Raw genomic sequence first — 23860 nt, 5'->3', positions numbered from 1 at the left:
TTTCCTTGTGTGCTATTTGCATTGTAAATTCTTTGAGGGCAAAGATCATTTCTTGTATTTCTTCCCTATGTCAATAAGTTATTTTTCTTGTCATATATTGCATGCTCACGGTAGAAATTTCAGAGAATAATAAAAGCGTATAAATAGTAAAAGTTTTTTCCACTGTACTCTCACAACATTCTTATGATACTAGGAGTCAGGGGCAGGGAGATTCCTCACCCACCAAGCAAGTAATGCTGCAGAACCAGACACTGGCTGGGTGTCCTTTAATTCAATTTATTTTTGACACTGCCTTCTTAGGGGTAACAACAGGTCCCATAGGTTGAGGGCTTAGTCCTGCAAGACTTTCCCCCAATTCGGACACCAGTTTAAGCCAGTTATGACCAACCTTTATTAATTTGGTAGAGCAGTTCACAAAATTAAGGGAAACATTTACTAGCTTATAATAAAAGTTACCACCAAACAATAAAAAATAAATTATCAGAAAGGATCCAGATAAAGAAGTGCATAGAATGAGGTACGGGTGTGCCACCCTCCAAAAACCTCATGCGTTCAGCTCTCAGACTCTCCAAATCCTTTTTTTTTTTTTTCAAGTTTTTATGGAGTGCTGAGGGCCATTACCAAGTAGGTATGACGCATCAAAATCTCCTTGCCAGCGTACCCCATGCTGCTTAGAGGACATTCGATGGGACATTGCATGTATGCTTTAGTAAGATGACCCTGCTCAAGGTGATCGAGGGTGGATCCAGGTTTGAGGAAGTATCCTGCAGGTTTGAGGAAGTATCCCGGTCCTTGGGTTTAAGGCGTTTCCCGGTTTAAGAATATGGGTTTTAGGGAAGTTGAGGTTGAAGATTATTGCTGCTGGGATTAGGGTGTTCCTGCTGCTTGTTCCCGTTGAGTTCTCGTGAGATTAAAATGGGATTTGGAAAAAGCCTCGTGGAGTAGGTGAATTGTGAGGGCAGAACGAGACTGCCCCTGAACACGTGTGGAGGCTGGTGTGAGATCTGGAATAAAGAATTGCTGTTTGAATCTACAAAGCTGTGTGGTGGCTCGTGATTCTGTGCCAAGCTGAGACATTGGCACTTGGCATTTGGCAATGGAGGCTCCGCTAACACAGGCACGATATATGAAATCTTTGGCCAACTTCACCATCGGGCCCTAGCCTTTGTCAATTCTTAGCACATAAAAAGTCACTTGTCATTTATCAATTTGAAGATTCTATGGATTTTAGGAGATGTGTGCCAGGAAATGAGATGAAGACCATATGTTTATCTTACAATATCACATTTCTAAAAAAGAAAGCAAAATCACTTCCTTCAACATCTAGAGATAACCATTGACAGCTCTTTGGTTCATATCCAGAAGAATCCTTTTCTATTTTCTTTTATTTATGTGCATTTGTATATGTATTTTATCTTTTTAAATTTTTATTCTAAAATGTACATACTGGGGGCTGAGGATATGGCTCAGTTGGTTGAGTGCTTGCCTTGCATGCACAAGACCCTGGGTTTGATCCCCAGGACCACAAACAAACAAACAAACAAAAAATCCTATCGGGTTGATGCTAAAATGTACATACTGTATAATTTTAACCATTTTTGAGTGTATAGTTCAGTGGCATCTTAAGTGTATACATTCATCTTGTTAAGGAACCATCATTACCATCCATCTCCATTATCAATGATGACATAAAACAACAACTTGACTTTAAAGAAAATAAGATAACTTACTCAGAACCAAGTATGAGTGGCACAGGAACACGGATTCAAGTTGCCTGAATAACTTGTTCTGATGTGGAAGAGGTTATATGAACTATTTTATAGCCAAAGAACAAAAGTCATCAATCAATATGTTTAAGAAATAAATTGGTGGGGCCAGTAGGTAGATGAGCTGTAGCAAAGAGGGAAAGTTTTTCCTATAGGTATTGACTGTTACAGCCTTCTTAGCTTTAGGGTTGGTGGAGGCTAGAGGTCTGTTAATACATTCCAAGAGGTGTACCTAATAGGAGAACGTTAGGTCAGATACAAAAGTTAAAGTAAATGACTTTTTCTCTAAAGGCCCCAATGTAGCCCAAGCTAATTTTGTCCCTTAACCTACAATTTGCCATCTCTCCACAATCAGGATGTTCTCAGCTGAGGTCAGTCTGCATGATCCGTAATACAGCTGTGGCACTGGGGAATAAAACTGACTGATTTATGTTACATGCATGTACAAGATGTAACAAAAAATTCTATTATTATGTTTAATTGTAATGCACCAATAAAAATTAATTGAAAATATTTTTAAAAAGCAAATAGCAAACTTTGGTAGGAAGAAGACTCTCTTACAATTGAAGTATTCAAAATCTAGGGTCAGTGATCCATTACAAAGATATCGTGGGACAGATTAGAACATCCAATAGGTGGTTAGACTGGGCGACCATTCCAAGTCCATCTTGCTCCGTATTCCATACTTCCACACTCATTTCTATACCCTCAGAATGCCCAGCATCAAAGTGTTTATTGAAAATCATTTAAACAGAAATAGCATCTCCAAATATCCCAGTTATTTTTACAGACTGACTTTTCCATAAGCATATTGTAAAGTTTGAACATGTAAATTTGTATGAATAAGAAAGGTACAATACTTTCTTCAATCTCTCCTTCCATCTGTGGCCTTGAATCAGTCAATAAATATCCATTAGGATAGGCAAAAACATCAATATACATAGGAAATAGGAGTCAACAAATGGGTGGGGAAAATGATCTCCATGGAAAGTTTTCCAATGGTTTTCACCTATTGCAAAAGATCAGTTATGTTTAAACATTAATTGAATTTCCAGAGACTGCTATCAGAGTGTATATTATTTAAGATTTGTACTTTTCATCCCCAACAAAAAAAAAACCTCTTCAGGAAATAGGTAATGAAAGCTGTAACTGTTCCTTGTTTTTTTCATTCAAGATTAATGTTCTGCCCTTATCTTCTTACATTCCCAAAATATCCCTGGGCAACCTGTGCCCAGGCAAACATCCTAAAACAAACTACCAACAAGATGCTCATAAGTTACAAACCTGCAGAGACATCCTGCATATGGTGCTTTACTTGGTCTGTCCTGAGGGATTTATGTATAATTACCAATATCATATTTAAATAATAGTCCTGCAGTTCAGATGACTCCCTTGTGATTAATGTCACCCGGTTCCTTAATCAAAAGGTGTCAAAATTAATAATTCTCCATAAAAACCACAGAACTATGGCATATTTAACAGAAAAGATAAGGCATGATTCTTAGGTCGGTGTTGTTCTACATGTGGCAGTTGGTGAGCCTTCAAAACATTTGATCCCAAAGGTGGCCACAGAGGAGAGATTGAATGGCTGTTGTGGCTATTATTTCAAGACAGGAACAAGAAACTCTGTCCTCACTGGAAATTTTTTTGGAGTATTGTCTTCTGCTCGGACACAAAGCCATGTCTAGAACTGTGGATGGATATGAAATTAAAGAAAGAAAAGCACTGTTCTGAAAAACAAAACCCAGGATGAATAAGTCATGGAGATCCTCCACCTCCCCGGGCAGCCTAACCCCCGGGGTGCTGAAAGATGGCACAGGGAAGAGAGACAGGCATTGTTCGGGAAGGTTCACTGGAGGACCAAACTGTCCCACTGAGTAACAGTTGGCCTGTCTTCCCCAGAGGTACAACCCGAGAAACAGAGAAGGAAGCAATGGAAGCTAACACCCAGCTGCTCAGAGTCATCCAGGAATTGCGGGCAGAGATCAGCAAACTGGAAAAGGAGAATCAAGCCCTCTGCATGAAACTGGCTTCAGGTAGTCACAGGGCCGCCGGCTCTGGGGGAGATTCAGGAGACGAAGGGGAAGAAGAAGTGCACGGACCGTCTTCAGCAGCCCCTCATGGTGATACTCCCACTGATGCAACGCCAACCACACTGGAACACCCAGGTACTGGGCTTGCACCACTCTCCTGGGCTGTACTGGTCTTTGCATGTGTCCTCAACAGTGGGTCTACGATGGTATCACATAACTGCATTGTTCAGTATTCCCAGTGATGGGTTCCCTAGACAAAAAAATTCATTAGCATTCTCAAGCAACCTATTTTAGCAGCACTAAAACAATTTCTGGATATGTTGGGAAGAAACACCAGGTTTGTGGAAAAATTAATCACTTTAAGAACCACTTAAATGCTGCATAAAGAACACTAAATGTGTATCTCTCAAATGGCATGTTCTCTTGAGCTGGGACAGTGTTGCAGAATAGGTAAGTGTATGGATATCAAAGTCAGTCAAGTATGTTGTCAATGATTTGTTACTCAGCCACTTGACGGTGAGCTAGTTATCAAACTTCTTGAATCTTCATTTTCCAGATCCAGAAGCATTATGGTACCCAGCTTGTGTTTGTGAGGGTCACCTGCAATTGTATGGACTTAAGGCTCCATATGGCACCTGGCAAGCACACACCATATGACAGACAGTGGTTCTTAACCACATTTTACAAAGAGCTTTACTGTCTTACGGAGGCATGTTGCACATGACCCCACCTACTGCACAGAGTGAAGGCTTCCAGAAGTAAGATCAATGTTAGATATAGTCTAGAAATCAAACTTCACCTTTTATAGAAAAGATTTTTTAAATTATAATTATTAATGCATCGTGTCTGGAGGCATTTTTGACGATCATAACTGGTGTAAGGGTGGGAACTATAGCAGTTAGTAGTTAGAAGCCACTGGAGTCACTAAACTGATGAGCTTCACTGTGGTATTTCTATACATGTATATACCATGCTTTGATGATGCCTACCTTCCCTTCTTTCATTTCTTGCCCCCTCCTCTCATTCATCCTTCTCCCTAATATCCCCCTCTTCTTCTCTAATAGTCCCTTGTCTATTTCCATATCATCTGTCTTACCTTTCTTTTTTTATAGTTTCCACATATAAAACATTAAATACTAATCTTTCTGTATTTGCTTATTTCCTTAACATCATGTTCTCTAGATTCATCCAATTTCCTGTGTAATACTCCAGTGTGTGTGTGTGTGTGTGTGTGTGTGTGTGTGTGTGTTTCTTTATCCATCCATCTGTTGATAGGCTAATTCCACATCTTGGCTATTATGAATAGTACTGCCAAAATAAACATAAGTACACAAGTATCTCTTTTGTATGCTGACTTCATTTCCTTCAGATAAATACCTAGGAATGGAAAGACAGTGGAATGAGATGGACATCACCACTCTAAATACATGTCCTAGGAATGGTATAGCTGAATCCTATGATAGTTCTATTTTTAATTATTTGAGGAGCCTTTACGCTTTTTCCCAGAGTGGCCATACTAATTTACATTCCCAACAACAGCATCTAAGGGTTAGTTAAGACTTTTGATTCTGGAGATTATACATAAGGTCAGAAACCAGCAGAGCAAGAAATATGTTCTGCATTTAAATTGTCAGTGATATATTCAAAAACATATTCACATAAAATTGACATACATAATTAACCACTCAAAGTTCTTAATGTCAACTGCCAAGGCTTCAGGCAATGCCATTTGGAGTGTCTGAGCAGATTGACAATGTGCTTCTCTCTATTAGAGTTTCTCCCTCTAGTATGGCACACTAGACCCTACGTTTCAAAGCTGAAAACAGACTCTAATCAGGATCTTTCCCTTTTTGTCAAGTACAGTTATGGACTTGAGTAGCTCTGTCTGCTGATTATGTAATAAAATGGCATAAGGAGATTAGAAATTTTAATGAAAAACAAAAATATATTGGCATTGGTAATATATACTTACTCCAGGGTTTCTCAACCTCTGCACTGGTATTTTGGACTGAATAATACTTCATTTTGGAGGTCAGGATAATGGGCATTCCCATTATCCTGGGTACTGCAGGATGTTTAGTGACTCCCGTGGCTTCTAACTACTAACTGCTATAGTTCCCACCCTTACACCAGTTATGATCGTCAAAAACGCCTCCAGACACTGTCAAATGTCAGTTGCCGGCAAAGATCATACCCCACACCTGCCACTGAAAGCCACTGCCTTGCTCCAAAAAGCAAACAACACTTCTTCAGATCTATTTTCTAGCACACTTATCCTAATAAGAAAGTTGGGTCTTTGTGTATCTTTGTCCTGTCTTAAAACAAATATTGCATGGTTCAAAGAGCAAAGAGTAGAACCCTTTCAACTCTCGGGGTCTGAAGATCACCAGGCTTTAGTGGAGGTTAAAATATTTGTAAAAATCAAACATATGATGGGTGTCACACTCCTTCAGCACATGAACAATAATGTCCAATGAGACATTGGGATCTCTTGCTAGGTGCATCAACAAAACACAGAAGTGTGATTCACATTTTGCTTGAGAGCCCGGTTGTTTTACTTTAAATATGTATTTGTTTATTATATGTGATGTAGTACTGTAGAGTAAGGAGAATGAATATTGATTGGCTTGAGCCTGAAGACAGCTGGGTGATAGCCCCAGTTTTGTGCTAGTTGTACAAGACTGGGCAGGTCATATCAAATGGCTGATTGTAACATCATCACATAAAAATGAATGGGTTGGGATAGACAAATTCCAAGGCCTCTTCCAACTGTAAGCTTTCTTAATTCCATAAGTGCAATGTGCTTTTATGATCCGTCTCTTTGCCTGTACAACAGGAATAGTGGTAAAACCGGTCTCGGGACTGTCAAGAGGATTAAATGAAATAACACAAATAAGACTCAGCATGAATTATTCACGGTTGTCATATAAGTGGATGTATCAGAAAAATAGTGCTTGACTTGAGTATAAGTTTTTATTAGTATTTTCAATAATATTTTGCCAACATCAATTGAAATTCATACTTGCAGTTGAATCATATAAATCTACCAGACAGGAATTTCCAAAGATCTTCCAGTAGAAACACCCTTATTTTTTTTTTTTTTGAGAACATAAAATCCAGAGAGATTAACAATTTATCTTACCCTTTTTGATAATGAAATGATATAAACCTGGTTTTGAGGAAGAATGATGTAAAATCAGAAGTATGAGTCATGGTGGTACAGGCCTGGTGGTACAGGCCTATGATCCCAGCTACTAGAGAGGCTGAGACAGGAGGATTGCAAGTTTAAGGCCAGACTCAGCAACTTAGCAAGATTGTGTCTCAAAATAGGAAGGGCTTGGGATATGGCTTAGTAGTAGTAGAGCATCCCTGGGTTCAATCCCAAGTACCAAAAGAGAAGAGAGAAAGAGAGAGGGAGACAGAGAAAGAGAGAGAGTGTGTAACCAAAAAACCTGAAAGCAAGTCAGTTGGAACTGAAAATTTGTCTCTTTGCTCTGTGATATATGTAGTAAGAAACAATAAGTCTTTGTGAGTGGAGGATCCTGTTTCCCCTGTAGTCACCTGAGGACACAGAATGCTGATATAGCTCTGATATTGCTCAGGGTATTTTACATATTAATATGGATGTTATAAATATAGCTATATGTCTATCCATCAGGAAAATGCAGATCATAAATACACTGAGATTCCATCTCATTCCAGTCAGAATAGTAATCATCAAGATTACAAAAAAACGATCAATGGTGGTGAGGATGCAGGGGGAAAGGAACACTTATGTGCTATTGGTGGGAATGTAAATTAGTATGGCTGCTATGGAAATCAGTATGGAGGTTCCCTAAACACTAAAAATTAAACTAACGTGTGATCCAGCTGTACTACTCTTTTGTATTTATCAAAAAGAATTAAAGTCATCACACTTTGAATATACGTGCACAATTCACAGTAGCCAAGTTATGGAATCAGCCTTGATGTCTGTAAACAGATGAATGGAATAAAATGTGGCATATATACACAATGGAATCTTATTTTTCCCTAAAGAAGAATGAAATTATGTCCTTTGCAGGAAAATGGATGGAACTGAAAAGTATCATGTTAAGTGAAATAAGCCAGACATCCAAAGACATACGTCATAGGTTTTCTCTCATATGTGGAAGCAAGAGGGGAAAAAAGAGGGATATCATGAAAGTAGAAGGGAGACCATTAGTGTAGAGGAAGGGGAGGAGGAGGTAGAGTAAGGGAGGGTATTGGGGATGAAATTGATCAGATTATTCTATATGCATGTATATTATGGTTTGGATGTGAGTTGTCCCCCAAAAGTTCACGTGTAAGACAATGCAAGGAGGTTCAGAGGAGAAATGATTGTAAGAGCCTTAACCCAGTCTGTGAATTAATCACCTGGTAGGGATTAATTGAGCAGTAACTGGAAGCAGGTGGGGTGTGGCTGGAGGAGGTGGGGCATTGGGGGTGTGGCTTTGGGGTATATATTTCTATCTGGAGTGGAGTCTCTCTCTCTGCTTCCTGATATTCATGTGAGCTGCTTCCCTCTGCCACACACTCTGCCATGATGTTCTGCCTCATCTTGAGGCCCAATGAATAGAGACTGCTGCCCATGGACGAGACCTGTGAAACCATGAGTCCCCAAATAAACTTTTCCTCCCCTAAAATTGTTCTGGGCCAGATCTTTTCATCACAGCAGAAAAAAAAAACTGACTAAAACATTATACAAATATGTCCCAATGAAACCCATTATTCTACATAATTAACATGTGTATGTATACATATGTATACACACATACGTCTATGTTATAAGAATGCAGGGTGCCCGCTCAGAATGAGTCCTTGTTGAATAAATGCTCAAGGAAACCTCAGTATGTGCCTAAATATTTGGAAGAGACGAAATCTAGCCACTGCTTTCAGGAATGGTCCCTCTCCCCTTCTACCCTGTGCCACCTGGGCCTTGGGACTGTTAGGAAAGAGGTAATTTGCTGCAGAGAAGATAAAAGAAACAATGCATTACAGGGAACTCGCAGCATTGCCATTTTTTCAATTTGCTCATCTCCTTTACTAGCACATAAACTGCATTTGGAAATGATCTTTGAAATTGTGCTAAGGATGTTGGGATGCTGTGTTGACCATCTCTTCCCTTGTGTTGATGAGAAACTGAAGGACACACACTATTTGTGACCCAGGGAGATGAACAAAGAGCTTATTGCTAATCAGTTCCACATTGAGTGTAGGGCCCAAATAAAAATAAACTCAGCTTCACTATCACAGCATGATTTCCCCTGTTGTTTCCTGGGATTCAGAATGAAGGGTTGTTGTCTAACCCATTTAAACAGAAATGTTCACGTTTGCCAGTAGTGGCAAATCTGTTTTACATAGTTATGAAAGTTATGTATCATAGCCAAAGAAAGTGTTTCAAGTTAACTTATGAACAGAATTTGCAGTTAATCACTTCAGATAGATTTGAACTTAACTCTCCACAGAATCTTCTCTAAACTTGGTCTTCTGCTCTTCCAAACTACACAAAGCCAAGGAAATCTCCACTTCATGCATTTGCCATAATAATTTTATGTCTTCTTTCTGCAGAGGCAGGAAGCAAATTTAATAAATAATTATACTTCTGAGTTTCTAATGCATGACACAATGTGTAATGTTTTTACACTCCCATGAGAATTATTAGTAAAGCTATGGTGAGAAAGAGAAAAAAGTACAAAAGATGAAAACCAAACCATGAGGTCAGTGTTGTTGGCCTCCTCGATAATAAGTGGATATCCAAGGAGAATTCAAAATAGAAGCAGGGTGCTGTGGTGCACACCTGTAATTCTAGCAACTCAGGAGACTGAGGCAGAAGGATCACAAGTTCAAGGCCAGCCTCTACAACTTAGTGAGACCCTCAACAACTTAGCAAGAATTCATCTCAAAATAAAAAGGAATGTGGCTCAGTGGTAAACTGCCCCTGAGTTCAATCCCTAATGCCAAAAAAAAAAAAAAAAAACAGTCAAGTGACAAGTTCCAGGTAGCAGTTAGTACAGTGTGAGAGTTGGGATTTGACAAAGCTCCCCTAAAATGAAACTCTTTTCATCGGGGTTCTTTAGTTTCAAGGAACAAAGAAGATTTTATTTACCTCAAGAAAGGATCTTATTGGAAAAAACAGACAGAAATCGCACTGAAAGCCCTCAGGAGCTAAGGCCAGGGCTCTCTCTCCACCTCACCCAGGGTCACTCCAACTGCCTGTGCATCTTCTCTTCTTTCCACAGGTCTTCTTTGCTCTCATCACTCCTTCAACGGGTTTCCTCATAATAACTTTACCATGGAACCAAAACATGCAATAACAGGCCAGTTAGAGCAACCACTGGATCACTGGGGCATTCAAGTGGCCATTCAGGTGACCATTCAGGTCAGGGATGGTGGATGAGCCAGTTCTAGAGTGAGGGTGAGGAGGCCATCAAGAACTGGCATCTCAAAAAGTCCCACATGACTCCAATTTTAAGTCCTGGGTTTATTATCTATTTATGACTAGGTCCCTCTTCCTCATTTAATTTTTTAAATTAATTGATACTGTTTTAATTGTATATATTTATGGGGTATAGTGTGATAATTTGATATAAGTATGCAATGTGTAATGCTCAAGGAATTAGCATTTCCATCTTAAACATTTTTTCTGTTTTCGACCAATACATTTTATTTGTTCATATTAACAGAGTATAATGATATTTCAACATGTGTATATTATGCACATGGCTCAAATCAGGATCATGAACACTTCTCTATCCTGAACATTGCTTTGTGACTGGAACCTTTGAGTGCCTCTTTTCTAGTTATCCATAATAACAGCTTATCCATAAGCTATTGTGAACAGATGCTGCATTCTCACAACAATTTTTTAAAAGCAAAAATTTAAACAGGGCTGGGGATATAGCTCAGTTGGTAGAGTACTTACCTTGCATGCACAAGGCCCTGGGTTCAATCCCCATCACCACAGAAATAAAATAAAATAAAAACTTAAACAGCTTCTAGTCACCTCCTTCACTGGTCTCTCTCCCCTGCCCCTATCAGCCCCATCTTTCTCTGTATGAATCAGGTCGTGTATTGTTTGGTTATTATCTGTCTTCCACAAACGACTATAAGCTCGCTGCAAGCAAGAATTTTATATTCATTATCACACCCTCGTTTTAGAAAAAGTGACTGCTACATGGTTGGCCCTCAACTGACATTTGTAAAATAAATCAGTAAATAGATGTCTTTTGTGCAAGAAATGAAACAAAAATAATAGTTTTTTTTTGTTAGAGTCAATAAAATGTGATTGACATAATTTTCCACATGTGGATATCATTAAGGGTAACATCACATTTAACTTGAATTTTTTGTCTCCCCTGCAGGCAATGTCATGATTGTTAGGCGCTATTCCATTTCTTCATCAGTTCATTCATTTACTGCAAATGATCCCTGGAAAACTAGGAAAAGACATCCAAATGGTGGAATCGTGGAAGCTCAGGGACCAGTTAAGTCACTGACAAGTTCTTCAGTTACAAAGCAGGACAACCAAGACAGGATGTTGGCCGCAGATTCTTTTAGCAACAGTAGTTCCAGCCAAAGAGCTTCTCCTGAGCATGCTTTCAGGTGCAGGTAATGTTCACTGTGCTAGGCACATGCTTAAGATTGGATCAAAATTATTTCCATCTGATTTCTATCCATTTGGGGAATCCATAGGAACAAAAAAAAATTTTAGGTCAAATCTTACAAACACTCTGATACTTCAAGTCAGCATAAAACATAAGCTTTCAATCGTTCATCAGGCCTTAGCAGTGATGTTCTGAGCTGGGCACCAACAACACAAGAGTCAGCAAAAGTAAGCCATTATGTTCAAAACTCTCATTTAATCCTAGAGACACACAGCAAACTGCGCACACAACAAAGTGTTTCTAGGGAGAAGGCCTGGGCACATTGGGAGCTGAGCAGACAGTTGCTCTCAGAGAGAACTCTTCCTGTGGAGGCACATGACTTAATGGGCCGGATGGGCTTCAGGGTCTTTGAAGCACTCTTCAGGCAAAACTCAAAAGGGCCAAGAGTCAAAGGGAAAGCCAAACTGTCTCCAAATTTTAAAAATTGGTATTTGCAGAGTTAGGCATAGCCTAAGAATGAGAGGAATTTGACAGAATGTTTGAGAGACAGGTTTGGGGTCTTCAAGAGGAATCTTAGCCAGTGACCCCTGCAGCAGGGAGAGCCAAGGAGTCTTCTAGAATGAAAGTGTCATATTAAGCATAATTGATCGACCTACCATGCTGGAGTGTGGCCTCCTTTCCCCCACCCTCTGCCTCCCTACCTTCCAACCCCCAATGAGGCCCTGACTCCAGCCAAGTCTCCACACATCTGTCTTGTGTGAATAAAAGGAGGAAAATCAAGAAAAGAAAACCAGAGCTTCATGATTAGCTTATCAGAGAAAAGAGAAAGTAGAAAATACAAATGTTGAGAGAGTAAGTGAATCATCTCCTTTGGTGGTAACAGAATATCCAATCAAGGGATAACCATAAGTAACAGCGCTGCAGGAATTCTCATAAGTATTGCAAAGAGCACAGACCTCCCACAGGATGTGGGATTCAGAAGTTGAGCCAGTTTTATTTGGATTTCAAAAGACAGAAAGAAAATTGTGTGTCCTTTGTAGAAAGTTCCATCCTAGGAACAGAGAGGAGCCTGAATCATAAAGGAAGGCTGGATTTAGTCAGGCAAAGAAAAATGGAAACGTTAACATAAGTAAAACAAAAAAAGACGTGAAGGCAAAAAAAAAAAACAAAAAAAAAACATGACATTAACAGAAACCAAAAGTCGTGATGTGAATGAGGATGGAGAGATGAGCAGAATCTGTCATCAGGGGCCTTCTGTGGCATGCTAAGGAATGTGGGCTACATCCTGTAACTATTGGAAGACTAGTGAACAATTAATTGTCATTTGACATCTTTCAATGCACAGGATTATTTAGAAATGTTACAAACACTGATGTAGACATCTACAAGAGTTCCGTCGCATTTGCTTCAGATATTTTTATGTAGAGGAGAAATGAAATGTGACTAATTAAGAGGAAGGCCTTATCTCTCTCTTCCCCCAACCTTCTCAGGGGCCAATGCCATCACGAGTTTGGTTTCGATCCTTCCAACCTGTTTTTCTGCTTGAATTACATATAGTCATCTATTCAATAATCATGTCCTGAGTGTGTTCTTCCTGCTGGGCAAGATTCGAGGCCCCTGCATACAGCAGGGAACAACTGCCACGGATCCCAACCCTCCTGGACCTTGTTTCTTTGTAACATGATAATCAGTGAACATGAAAATTGAGAAAGGGTACATTATGTCAGATGCTGTGAGGAAAAACAAAGCAAAATAGAGGGCAAGGGTGAGAGGAGCCAGCATTGTTAGAATATTTGCTGCCACAGCCAAAAAGGGCCTCACCACTTGAGAACAGAAGGAGCGAGGGATGGTACCCCAGGGAAGAACTCGGCAGGCCTTGCAAACAGCACATGCGAAACACCAGGCAGGAGCATGACTGATGTGTTCAAGGACAGGCAAGGCGGCCGGGCTGCCAGCAAGGGAGCAAGCAGCCTGGAGCAGAAAGACGGGAGGCAAAGAGCCAAGGGCGGTTTCCCCACCTCCAACAACTCTGGATTTATTCCAGGGAATTGGGGTGCGTCACCTGCTCTTTTCATTTAAAAAAAAAAAAAAAAAGGATCATGTTGGGAGCCCTGTTGTGAAAAGACTATGAAAGAACAACACCTAAAACAAGGAGACCAGATTTAGACCAGGCTCTAAAGTCCTCTAGGCAAAGGGTGATCATTTCTCTGCCACAGTAGGAACATTGGATATATTTTCTGAATATGTTTAGAAGATGGTGCCAAACAGATTTGTTGACAGATGAGATATGGGATATGGAAACAAGAAGTAGATGCAGAGCCACTGGATTTCAATGGCCATGTTTCTTCAGAGAGGGAAGAGGAAAGGCAGAGGTTTGGTTTTCTTTAGTTTTTGTTTTTTTGTTTTTAATTTGTTTTCTCTAGAAAAGGAAGGAAAAATACATAACACACCCACACACCCCTTACAAATTGCAAAATATAAATGCAATATACAAAGAAAAAAACACACAAAAAAGGAAAATCCTCCATAATCCCACTACCAAATGCCTACTCTTTAGATTTTCATTGATCTCTTTGAAATTGAAGAATGAACATGTATTAAAACGACTTATTGTTTATACTTAACCAGACTATAAATGCTAACTGAGAATTATAGTACTACTGATATTCCCATTTCCATTTTTATATTTTCTATGATAGTTTGAGAACATAACCAATGTTCACAAAGTATTATTTTTCTGAAGTAAAATGTTTTCCAACTTCCAGGCTGCCAACTCACAAATAGGTATAACACAATCCATTTCTAATTTAGAAGTTAGTTTAATTTGAATGACTGAGACAATTGTAGGATTATATTAAAAGAATAAAGTCAGTATTGGCTTAAAATCAACATCAGAATTGGTATAAAATCCACTAGATACAGAACTTTAGTGTATGATTTAAGTATGTTTTTTATTGTAGTCCTTTTCTATTTTGTCCCTTACATTCTCAGGAATTAACTAGTAAAGTGACATGTCATTACATTATCTTTCTGATTGTTTGGGAAATTCATTTACCTCCTAATAACTTTCAAAGAATTTTACAAAGGTTTTACGGAGAACCAATTTGTTGGAAATAGATTTTGAATCATATCAGACATCATCCCTAATTTGCTTGTGAACTTTTCCATTATTCTACCATAAAGCATTTTTTTTTAGAATAATGCCAATGTCAATATTTTTAAGAACCAAAGCTTTCCAGAAACTAGAGATAGGATTTTAATTTTCATTTGATTTCAACAAAGAAATACGATCTTTTCTTCCTGGGTTTCAAGGGGGTGGGGGGGGGAGCAATCCCAAGCTGTTAACAAGGAAAGGGTTCAGACAGACAGTTGAAAGTTAAAATGCTGTTTATTTCATTTTCTAATTAAAGAAAGAAGCTAGTTGCATTCCAATAAGTGTATTCTCTCCTTTTCCAAATGGAAGTGGTTAAGAAGATGGTCTCTGGAATCAGATGGCTAAATTCCCAACTCCATCACTGACAAACAACGTGGCCTTGGAAAGAGTTATTAGGGTTGTTTGCCACACGAATTACTCTTCTGTGAAAAGGGAATCATAACAGCAGTTACCTCATAGACTTAGTGAGGAATAAGTGAAATAGTCCAGCGAATGCTCCATAATTGGCTATGGTCACCATTATGTTATTGATTCCAACGCCTGGCCAGCCTTCCTCCCCAGGGGAAGGTGCAGATGTGTTTCCTGAGGGGGAAGTACTCATTTTTAAACACAGCTCTTTAGACTTGTTCTTAAGAGCCATTTGTCCTGGTTTACATCAAAATTCGATATAACGCTTTAGAGATAAAAGAAGAAGTAAGGAAAATGAAAGGAGATTGCCCAGGTTACACTGGGCAATTGCTGTTTCCCCTTGTTCCATTTGTTGTGGGGGCATGATGGATAGTCAGTGAACTCAGAGTTGAAAACCAGCAGATGGGTCTGGATTATAAGATAAAATTGCTGCAAAATTTCTGCTTCATTTCAGCTGAAGAGATTTTGTTGCAAGACTGTTTGCCTAAGTCAGTGTGATATCCCACTTGCATCAAGCTGATAACCAATCCTCTGAGGTACAGACCCTCCTTCAGTAGTTTCAAATGCACTATTCACTGGGCTTAATTAAAAGCCAATTGCGATAATTTTTTTTCTCATGAATTTTTTATTTTAATTTGTTATATATGACAACAGAATGCATTACAATTCATATTACACATATAGAGCACAATTTTTCTTGTCTCTGGTTGTGCACTAAGTAGAGTCACATCCTTCGTGTCTTCATATATGTACTTAGGGTAACGATGACCATTGCATTCCACCATCTTTCCTCCCCTTATACCCTCTCCCTCCCCCTCCCTCCCCTTTTCCCCTTTGCTCTATCTAGAGTTCATTTAATCCTCCCATCCCCCCCCCTCCCGCAGCATATTATGGATCACCATCCTTAAATCAGAGAAATCATTCAGCATTTGGTTTTGGGGGATTGGCTAATTTCACTTAGCATTATATTCTCCAGCTCCATACATTTGCTTGCAAATGCCATGATTTTATTCTCTTTTAATGCTGAATAATATTCAATTGTGTATATATACCACATTTTCTTTATCCATTCATCTACTGAAGGGCATCTAGGTTGGTTCCACAGTTTAGCTATTGTGAATTGTGCTGCTGTAAACATTGATGTGGCTGTGTCCCTGTGGTATGCTGTTTTAAAGTCCTTTGGGGGGCTGGGGATGTGGCTCAAGCGGTAGCGCGCTCGCCTGGTATGCGTGCAGCCTGGGTTCGATCCTCAGCACCACATACCAACAAAGATGTTGTGTCCGCCGAGAACTGAAAAATAAATATTAAAAAAAAATTCTCTCTCTCTCCTCTCTGTCTCTTAAAAAAAAAAAAAAAAAGTCCTTTGGGTATAGACCAAGGAGAGGGATACCTGGGTCAATGGTGGTTTCATTCCCAGTTTTCCAAGGACTCTCCATACTGCTTTCCATATTGGCTGCACCAATTTGCAGTCCCACCAGCAATGTATGAGTGTGCCTTTTTCCCCATATCCTCGCCAACACTTATTGTTGTTTGTCTTCAAAATAGCTGCCATTCTGACTGAAGTGAGATGAAATCTTAGATTAGTTTTGATTTGCATTTCTCTAACTGCTAGAGATATTGGACATTTTTTCATATATTTGTTGATTGATTGTATATCTTCTTCTGAGAAGTGTCAGTTCAGTTCCTTGGCCCATTTATTGATTGGGTTATTTGTTTTTTTGGTGTTAAGATTTTTGAGTTCTTTATTCTAGAGATTAGTACTCTATCTGACATGCATGTGGTAAAAATTTGTTCCCAATTAGTAGATTCCCTATTCACCTCACTAATTGTTTATTTTGCTGAGAAGAAGCTTTTTAGTTTGAATCCATCCATTTATTTATTCTTGATATTAATTCTTATGCTATATGAGTCTTATTAAGGAAGCGGGGGTCTAATCTGACATTATGGAAATTTGGGCCTACTTTTTTTCTAATAGATGCAGTGTCTCTGGTTTAATTCCTAGATCCTTAATGCACTTTGAGTTGAGTTTTGTGCATAGTGAAAGATAGGGGTTTAATTTCATTTTGTTGCATATCGATTTCCAATTTTCCCAGCACCATTTGTTGAAGAGGGTATCTTTTCTCCAATGTATGTTTTGACACCTTTTCAAATATAAGATAACTGTAATTATGTGGATTAGTCTCTGTGTCCTCTATTCTGTACCATTGGTCTATGAGTCTATTTTGGTGCCAATACCATGCTTCTTTTGTTACTATTGCTCAGTAGTATAGTTTAAGCTCTGATACAGTGATGCCACCTGCTTCACTCTTCTTGCTAAGGATTGCTTTAGCTATTCTGGGTCTCTTATTTTTCCAGATGAATTTCATGACTGCTTTTTCTATTTCTATGAGGAATGTCATTGGGATTTTGGTTGGAATTGCATTAAATCTGTATAGTATGGTAATTTTGATAATATTATTCTGCCTATCCAAGAATAAGGGAGATTTTTTCATCTTCTAAGGTCTTCTTTAATTTCTTTAGCATTCTATAGTTTTCATTGTAGAGGTCTTTCATCTCTTTCATTGATTCCCAAGTTTTTTTGATTTTGTTTTTGTTTTTGTTTTATTTTGAGGCTATTGTAAATGGGATAGTTTTCCTCATTTCCCTTTCTGAGAATTTGTCACTTATATACAGAAATGCCTTTGATTTATGGGTGCTGATTTTTTATCACACTGCTTTGCTGAATTCATTTTCTAGTTCTAGAATTTTTCTGGTGGAATTTTTTGGGTCTTCTAGGTACAGAATCATATTCTTGGAAAATAGTGCTTGTTTGAGTTCTTCTTTATCTATCCATATTCCTTTAATTTCTTTGGTCTGTCTGATTGCTCTGGCCAGCATTTCAAGAACTATGCTAAATATAAGGGGTGAAAGAGGGCATCCCTGTCTTATTCCAGTTTTTAGAGAGAATGTTTTCTATTTTTCTCCATTTAGAATGATGTTGGCCTTGGGTTTTGCATAGATAGCTTTTACAATGTTGAGGTATGTTCCTACTATCCATAGTTTTCTAGTGTTTTGAACATGAAGGGGTACTATATTTTGTTGAATGCTTTTTTTTGCATCTATTGAGATGATCATATGGTTCTTATCTTTAAGTCTATTGATGAGATGAATTACATTTATTGATTTCTGTATGTTGAACCAACCTCGAATCACTGGAATAAACCCCACTTGATCATGGTGTACTATATTTTTGATATGTTTTTATATTTGATTTGCCAGAATTTTATTGAGAATTTTTGCATCTATGTTCATTAAAGATATTGGTCTAATTTTTTCTTTTTTTGATGTGTCTTTGTCTGGTTTTGGAATCAGGGTGATATTGGCCTCATAGAATGAGTTTGGAAGTGCTCCCTCTTTTTCTGTTTCCTGAAATAAGTTAAAGAGTATTGGTATTAATTCTTCTTTAAAGGTCTTGTAGAACTTGACTGTTTATCCACCAGTCCTGAACTTTTCTTGGTTGGTAGGCTTCTGATGGTGTCTTCTATTTTGTCGCTTGAAATTGATCTGTTTAAATTGTGTATATCATTCTGATTCAATTTGGGCAAATCATATGACTCTAGAAAATTTTCAATGCCTTCAATATTTTCTATTTTATTGGAGTACAAGTTTTCGAAATAATTTCTAGTTATCTTCTGTATTTCTGTAGTGTCTGTTGTGATACTATCTTTTTCATCATGTATGTTAGTAATTTGAGTTTTCTCTCTCCTTCTCTTTCTTTGTTGGAATGGCTAAGGGTCTGTCAATTCTATTTATTTTTTCAAAGAACCAACTTTTTGTTTTGTCAATTTTTTCAATTACTTATTTTGTTTAAAGTTCATTGATTTCAGCTCTGATTTTAATTATTTCCTGTTTTCTACTGTTTTTGATGTAGATTTATTCTTTTTCTAGGGCTTTGAGATGTAATGTTAGGTCATTTTTTTGTTGACTTTTTCATCTTTTAAGAAATGAACTTCATGCAATGAGCTTTCCTCTTAGAACTGCCTTCATAGTGTCCCAGAGATTTAAATATGTTGTATCTGTGTTCTCATTTACCTCTAAAAATGTTTTAATCTCCTCCTTGATGTCTTCTGCAAGCCATTGTTCATTCAGTAGCATATTATTTAGTCTCCAGGTGTTGGAGTGGCTTTTATTTTTTATTTTCTCATTGATTTCTAATTTCATTTCACTATGATCTGATAGAATGCAAGTAGTATCTCTACTTTTTTATATTCTCTAAGAGTTGCTTTGTGGCATAATATATGGTCTATTTTAGAGAAGGATCCATGTGCTGCTGAGAAGAAAGTGTATTCACTTGTTGAAGGGTGAAATATTCTATATCAGTTAAGTCTAAGTTATTGATTGTATTATTGAGTTCTATAGTTTCTTTGTTCAGCTTTTGTTTGGAAGATATATACAGTGGTGAAAGAGATGTGTTAAAATCACCCAAAATTATTGTGTTGTGGTCTGTTTGACTCTTCAACTTGAGAAGAGTTTGTTTGATGAATATAGATGCTCCATTGTTATGAGCATATATATTTATAATCGTTATGTCTTGTTGGTGTATAGTTCCCTTGAGCAGTATGTAATGTCCTTCTTTATCCCTTTTGATTGACTTTAGCTTGAAGTCTATTTGATATAAAGATGGAAACCCCTGCTTGCTCCCGCAGTCCATATGAGTGGTATGGTTTTTCCCAAACTTTCACCTTCAGTCTGTGGATGTCTTTTCCTATGCGATGAGTCTCTTGGAGGCAGCATATTGTTGTTGTTGTTGTTGTTGTTTTAATCCAATCTGCTAGCCTATGTCTTTTGACTGATGAGTTTAGGCCATTAACTTTCAGGGTTATTATTGAGACATGATTTGTATTCCCAGCCATTTTTGTTTATTTTTGGTATTTAACGTGATTTGGTTTTTTTCTCTGATTAGTTTTTCCTTTAGTGTAATACCTTCCTTTGCTGATTTTCATCATTGTTTTTCATTTCCTCTTTGTGGAATGTTTTGCTGAGGATGATCTGTAGTACAGGCTTTCTAGTTGTAAATTCTTTTAACTTTTGTTTATGACAGAAAGTTTTGATTTCATCATCAAATCTAAAGCTTAATTTTGCTGCATATAAGATTCTTGGTTGGCATCCATTTTCTTTCAGAGCTTGGTATATGTTCTCCTGGCTTTGAGGGTCTGGGTTGAAAAATCTGCTGAGATACAAATTGGTCTCCCCCTATATGGGATCTGATTCCTCTCTCTTGCAGCTTTTAAGGTTCTATCCTTATTCTGTATGCTAGGCATTTTCATTATAATGTGCCTTGGTATAGATCTGTTGTAATTTTGTACATTTGGTGTCCCATAAGCCTCTTGTATTTGGTTTTCCAATTCATTCTTCATGCTTGGGAAGTTTTTTGATATTATCTCATTGAAGAGATTGTGCATTCCTTTGGTTTGAAACACTGTGCCTTCCTCTATCCCAATAACTCTTAGATTTTGTCTTTTGATGCGTTCCATAATTATTGGATGTTCTGTTCGTGGTTTCTTACTATCTTCACTGTGTGGTCAACTTTATTTTCCAGATGGTATACTTTGTCTTCAGTATCTGACATTTTTTCTTCCAAGTGATCTAGTCTGTTGGTTATGCTTTCTATTGAATTTTTTATTTGGTTTATTGTTTCCTTCATTTCAAGGATTTCTGACTGGTTTTTTTTTTCAGAGTCTCTTTCTCTTTCTTGAAGTAATCTTTTGCTACCTGTATTTGCTCTCTTATTTCTTTGATCAATTTTTGCCTATATTTGCTCATTTAGATCACTCTTTAATTCACAGATCATTTTAGTTATGAACCTTCTGAACCCTTCTCTGACATCTCATCAACTGTGCTGTCCATGGGTTTTGTTATTGTAGTACCCTGGTCTGTTTGGGGCACTTTCCTCCCTGGTTTTTTCATGTTGTCTATGTGTCTTCCTTCCTTGCAGTGTGGATCTGAGGTGTTACAGGTTCTTTCCTATATTCTTGCAGTACCTGTGCAGATGGTCTATACCTCACCTTGATGTTGGGCTTCCAGAACCTGTGGTGTCCCTCAATGGATGCTACTACAACTAAAGGTGGTGGCGGCAATAGCTGAGATAACTTGAAATGATAGTGGAGGTGCCCCCGAGATGAAAACAATGTCTTACAGAGATGGGGCTAAAAAGGTGGGCCTCACACTGTCTTTGGGATGCCTGCTCTGAGATGTAGCTGCTTCAAGGCCTGGTTTGTTGTCAAAAAGGTAGGGGCTACTGCTGGGGAAGGCTATGGCGATGACTACAGTGTCCCAAGATGGAAGTGGGTTAGGCTTAGGCTCCCAGGTGGTGGAGGGGTGGCGAACCCTGACATATCCTAGGCCTGGGTCCCACATATGTTGGTGTGGGCGGATCTGGGCCAGGCCTGAGCTCTGGCAGGGGTCTGCTGGCCCTGTGCTTGGGCTCCGGCAGGTATCTGCAGCTGGCAGGATGGACCTGGGCCTACTGTGAGCCTGGACCCTGCACAGATCAGTCCCAATATATTATTATTATTATTGAATAACTAAACAAAAATCTATCATAATACAGTAAATAAACATTGAAGACAGTATTTGGTGTGGGGCAAAAATAGCAAATGTAACATATTAAGGCTCAGTAAAAGCCCTTCTTCTGCTTTCTGTAGGGACAAGATCAAGACGGTCAGCTTCCTGTTACCTAGGAGCATGTCTTCATGTTCCAAAAATTCAAGTTCTTTGAAATGCTCACCAAATCAGACCTCCAACCAGCTAAGTGCTATTGCAGAATAGGACGCACAAGGCAGTAGATGTAACAAGAACATCAAGATTCGAGCATCAAGGCCTAGCTGGACCTGTGCCTTTCCCTGCCCAGAACTCTGGCAAGATGAGCAGTAGACACATGGAATGCCAAGTGTCTGGACAATGGACTTGCTCAGCCTAGGAATGCAAGTGATGGCCTTTTGTTTTTATTAAATACTAAGGACCTATGCGTGTGCAGTGGCCACTGCTTGTCATGCAGCATGTGAACGATTAAATTGGAGCCTGTGCTAAGTATCCCATCTCTGTACTCTGCCATCAGGAAATGCTGCTGTCCACATTATAAGTGTCACTTTCCAGATAAAGCTATAATGAGCTTAGAAAAAAAAATGGGTTTTGTTAATGGCACAAAAGCAATAATGACTATCTTTATAGTCCATGGTGTGCTGATATTTCACCACTGCTAGCTGAGTCACAGGCTCAAGAGCCCCAGTACATGAATGCCCATCGCATACAGGATGGATTCAGAGCCACCATGGGCTGGTTAAAGGCAAAGACGCTACACCTGATTGAGAAGAGAAAAAAAAAATCCTTCAAATCATCATTTGTCAGGGGCTGGAAATTCTCAGAATGTCCCCCATCCCTGATCTTCTAATCAATATAATCCCTCCCCTTCCTGTATACAGTGATTGTGTTTCTAATACCAATATCTTTTTTAAAACTGGCACATATAATTATACATGCTGATGGAATTCATTGTTACATATTTGTACCTGCACACAATATAACAATATAATTTGGTTAATTTCATTCCCCAAGACCTCCCCTTTTTAAACTCCGCTCCTTGTGCCCTCCCCTGGTCCCTTTCCTCTACTCTCTATTGGTCTCCCTTTGATTTTTGTGAGATCCACTCCATCCCCATTTCTCCTTTATTCTTTTTAGCTTCCACATACAAGAGAAAAACATATGACCCTTGACTTTCTGAGTTTGACTTACTTCACTTAACATAATGCTCTCAAGTTCTATCCAATTTTTGCCAATGATGTAATTTTATTCTTCTTTATGGCTGACTAAAACTTCATCATGTATATAGACCACATTTTCTTGATCTACTCACCACTGACAAACACCTATAGGCTGGTTCCATAATTGAACTATTGTGAACTGTGCTACTATAAACATGGTAATACCAATACTGTTTAAAAAATGATTCAGCAATCTGTATACGGGGTAAAAATGGAAGTTCATAACCCTTTTGAATCAAATTGTGAAATATGATATATCAAGAAAGATGTAATGTTTTGAACGACCAACAATATAAAAATAAATAAAATCCACTAAAAAGAAAAAATAAATAAATAAATAACTCCATAGTGTTAAAATGCAGAATCTTAGTCCCTACTCTAGAATTATTAGATTAGTAGAAGGCAGAGACAAGGCCAGAAATTGACCTTTTAAACAAAAATTCCAAGCTGAACAGTTATACTTTGTTATTTATCCACTATTGTAAGTACTAAAAATATGGAGCAGGATTCTCCAAATCTGGAATCAAGTGGAAGTGGAAGTTGTAAAGAAGAAAAGGTAGGAATGGTCCACACCATGTCTATGAAGGGGTTTTAATAGTCACAGGCAGACTCCTGGAAAGGAGACAGATGAAGGAACCAACACCCTAAGGCAAAACCACATGATGGGAAGCCACGGGTGGGCGGGTCAGGCCCAGCAACCAGCCAAGTGACTGCAGCTACACGCGCCAGCGGGGAACGCAGACCGGACCCACTAGGACAGGTCCGGCGGACGGCGGAGGACTAGGCCCGTCCCCTCCCCCAGTGTCTGCAGGTAGGCGAGACTGTGAACACCAGCAGAGCGGGCCCAAAGCCTGCTGAGGGGCGGAACCGGCCCCTCCCCCAATGCCTGCAAGCTAGGCCAACCTGCAAGCCATGGGCGGGCGGGTCAGGCCCAGCAACCAGCCAAGTGACTGCAGCTACACGCGCCGGCGGGGAACACGGACCAGACCCACTAGGACAGGTCCGGCGGACGGCTGAGGGCTAGGCCAGTCCCCTCCCCCAGTGTCTGCAGGTAGGCGGGACTGTGAACACCAGC

General features: G+C 38.9%; 1 protein-coding gene across 1 annotated transcript; it reads left to right on the top strand.

Annotated features, from left to right (window-relative positions):
• Positions 1-3699: 3699 nt before the first annotated feature.
• Ccdc195 (coiled-coil domain containing 195) lies at positions 3700-21793 on the top strand. The gene is made up of 3 exons (XM_077799589.1): positions 3700-3934; positions 11182-11428; positions 21670-21793. The coding sequence occupies exons 1-3, from the start codon at positions 3700-3702 to the stop codon at positions 21791-21793; spliced, it is 606 nt and encodes a 201-aa protein (XP_077655715.1).
• The last annotated feature ends 2067 nt before the right edge of the window (positions 21794-23860 follow it).

The sequence above is a fragment of the Urocitellus parryii genome, chromosome 1 (genome assembly GCF_045843805.1).
Source record: "Urocitellus parryii isolate mUroPar1 chromosome 1, mUroPar1.hap1, whole genome shotgun sequence".
Taxonomy (NCBI): Eukaryota; Metazoa; Chordata; class Mammalia; order Rodentia; family Sciuridae; genus Urocitellus; species Urocitellus parryii.
The sequence above is the reverse complement of the archived record's forward strand: the minus strand, read 5'-3'. Positions and strand labels throughout refer to the sequence as shown.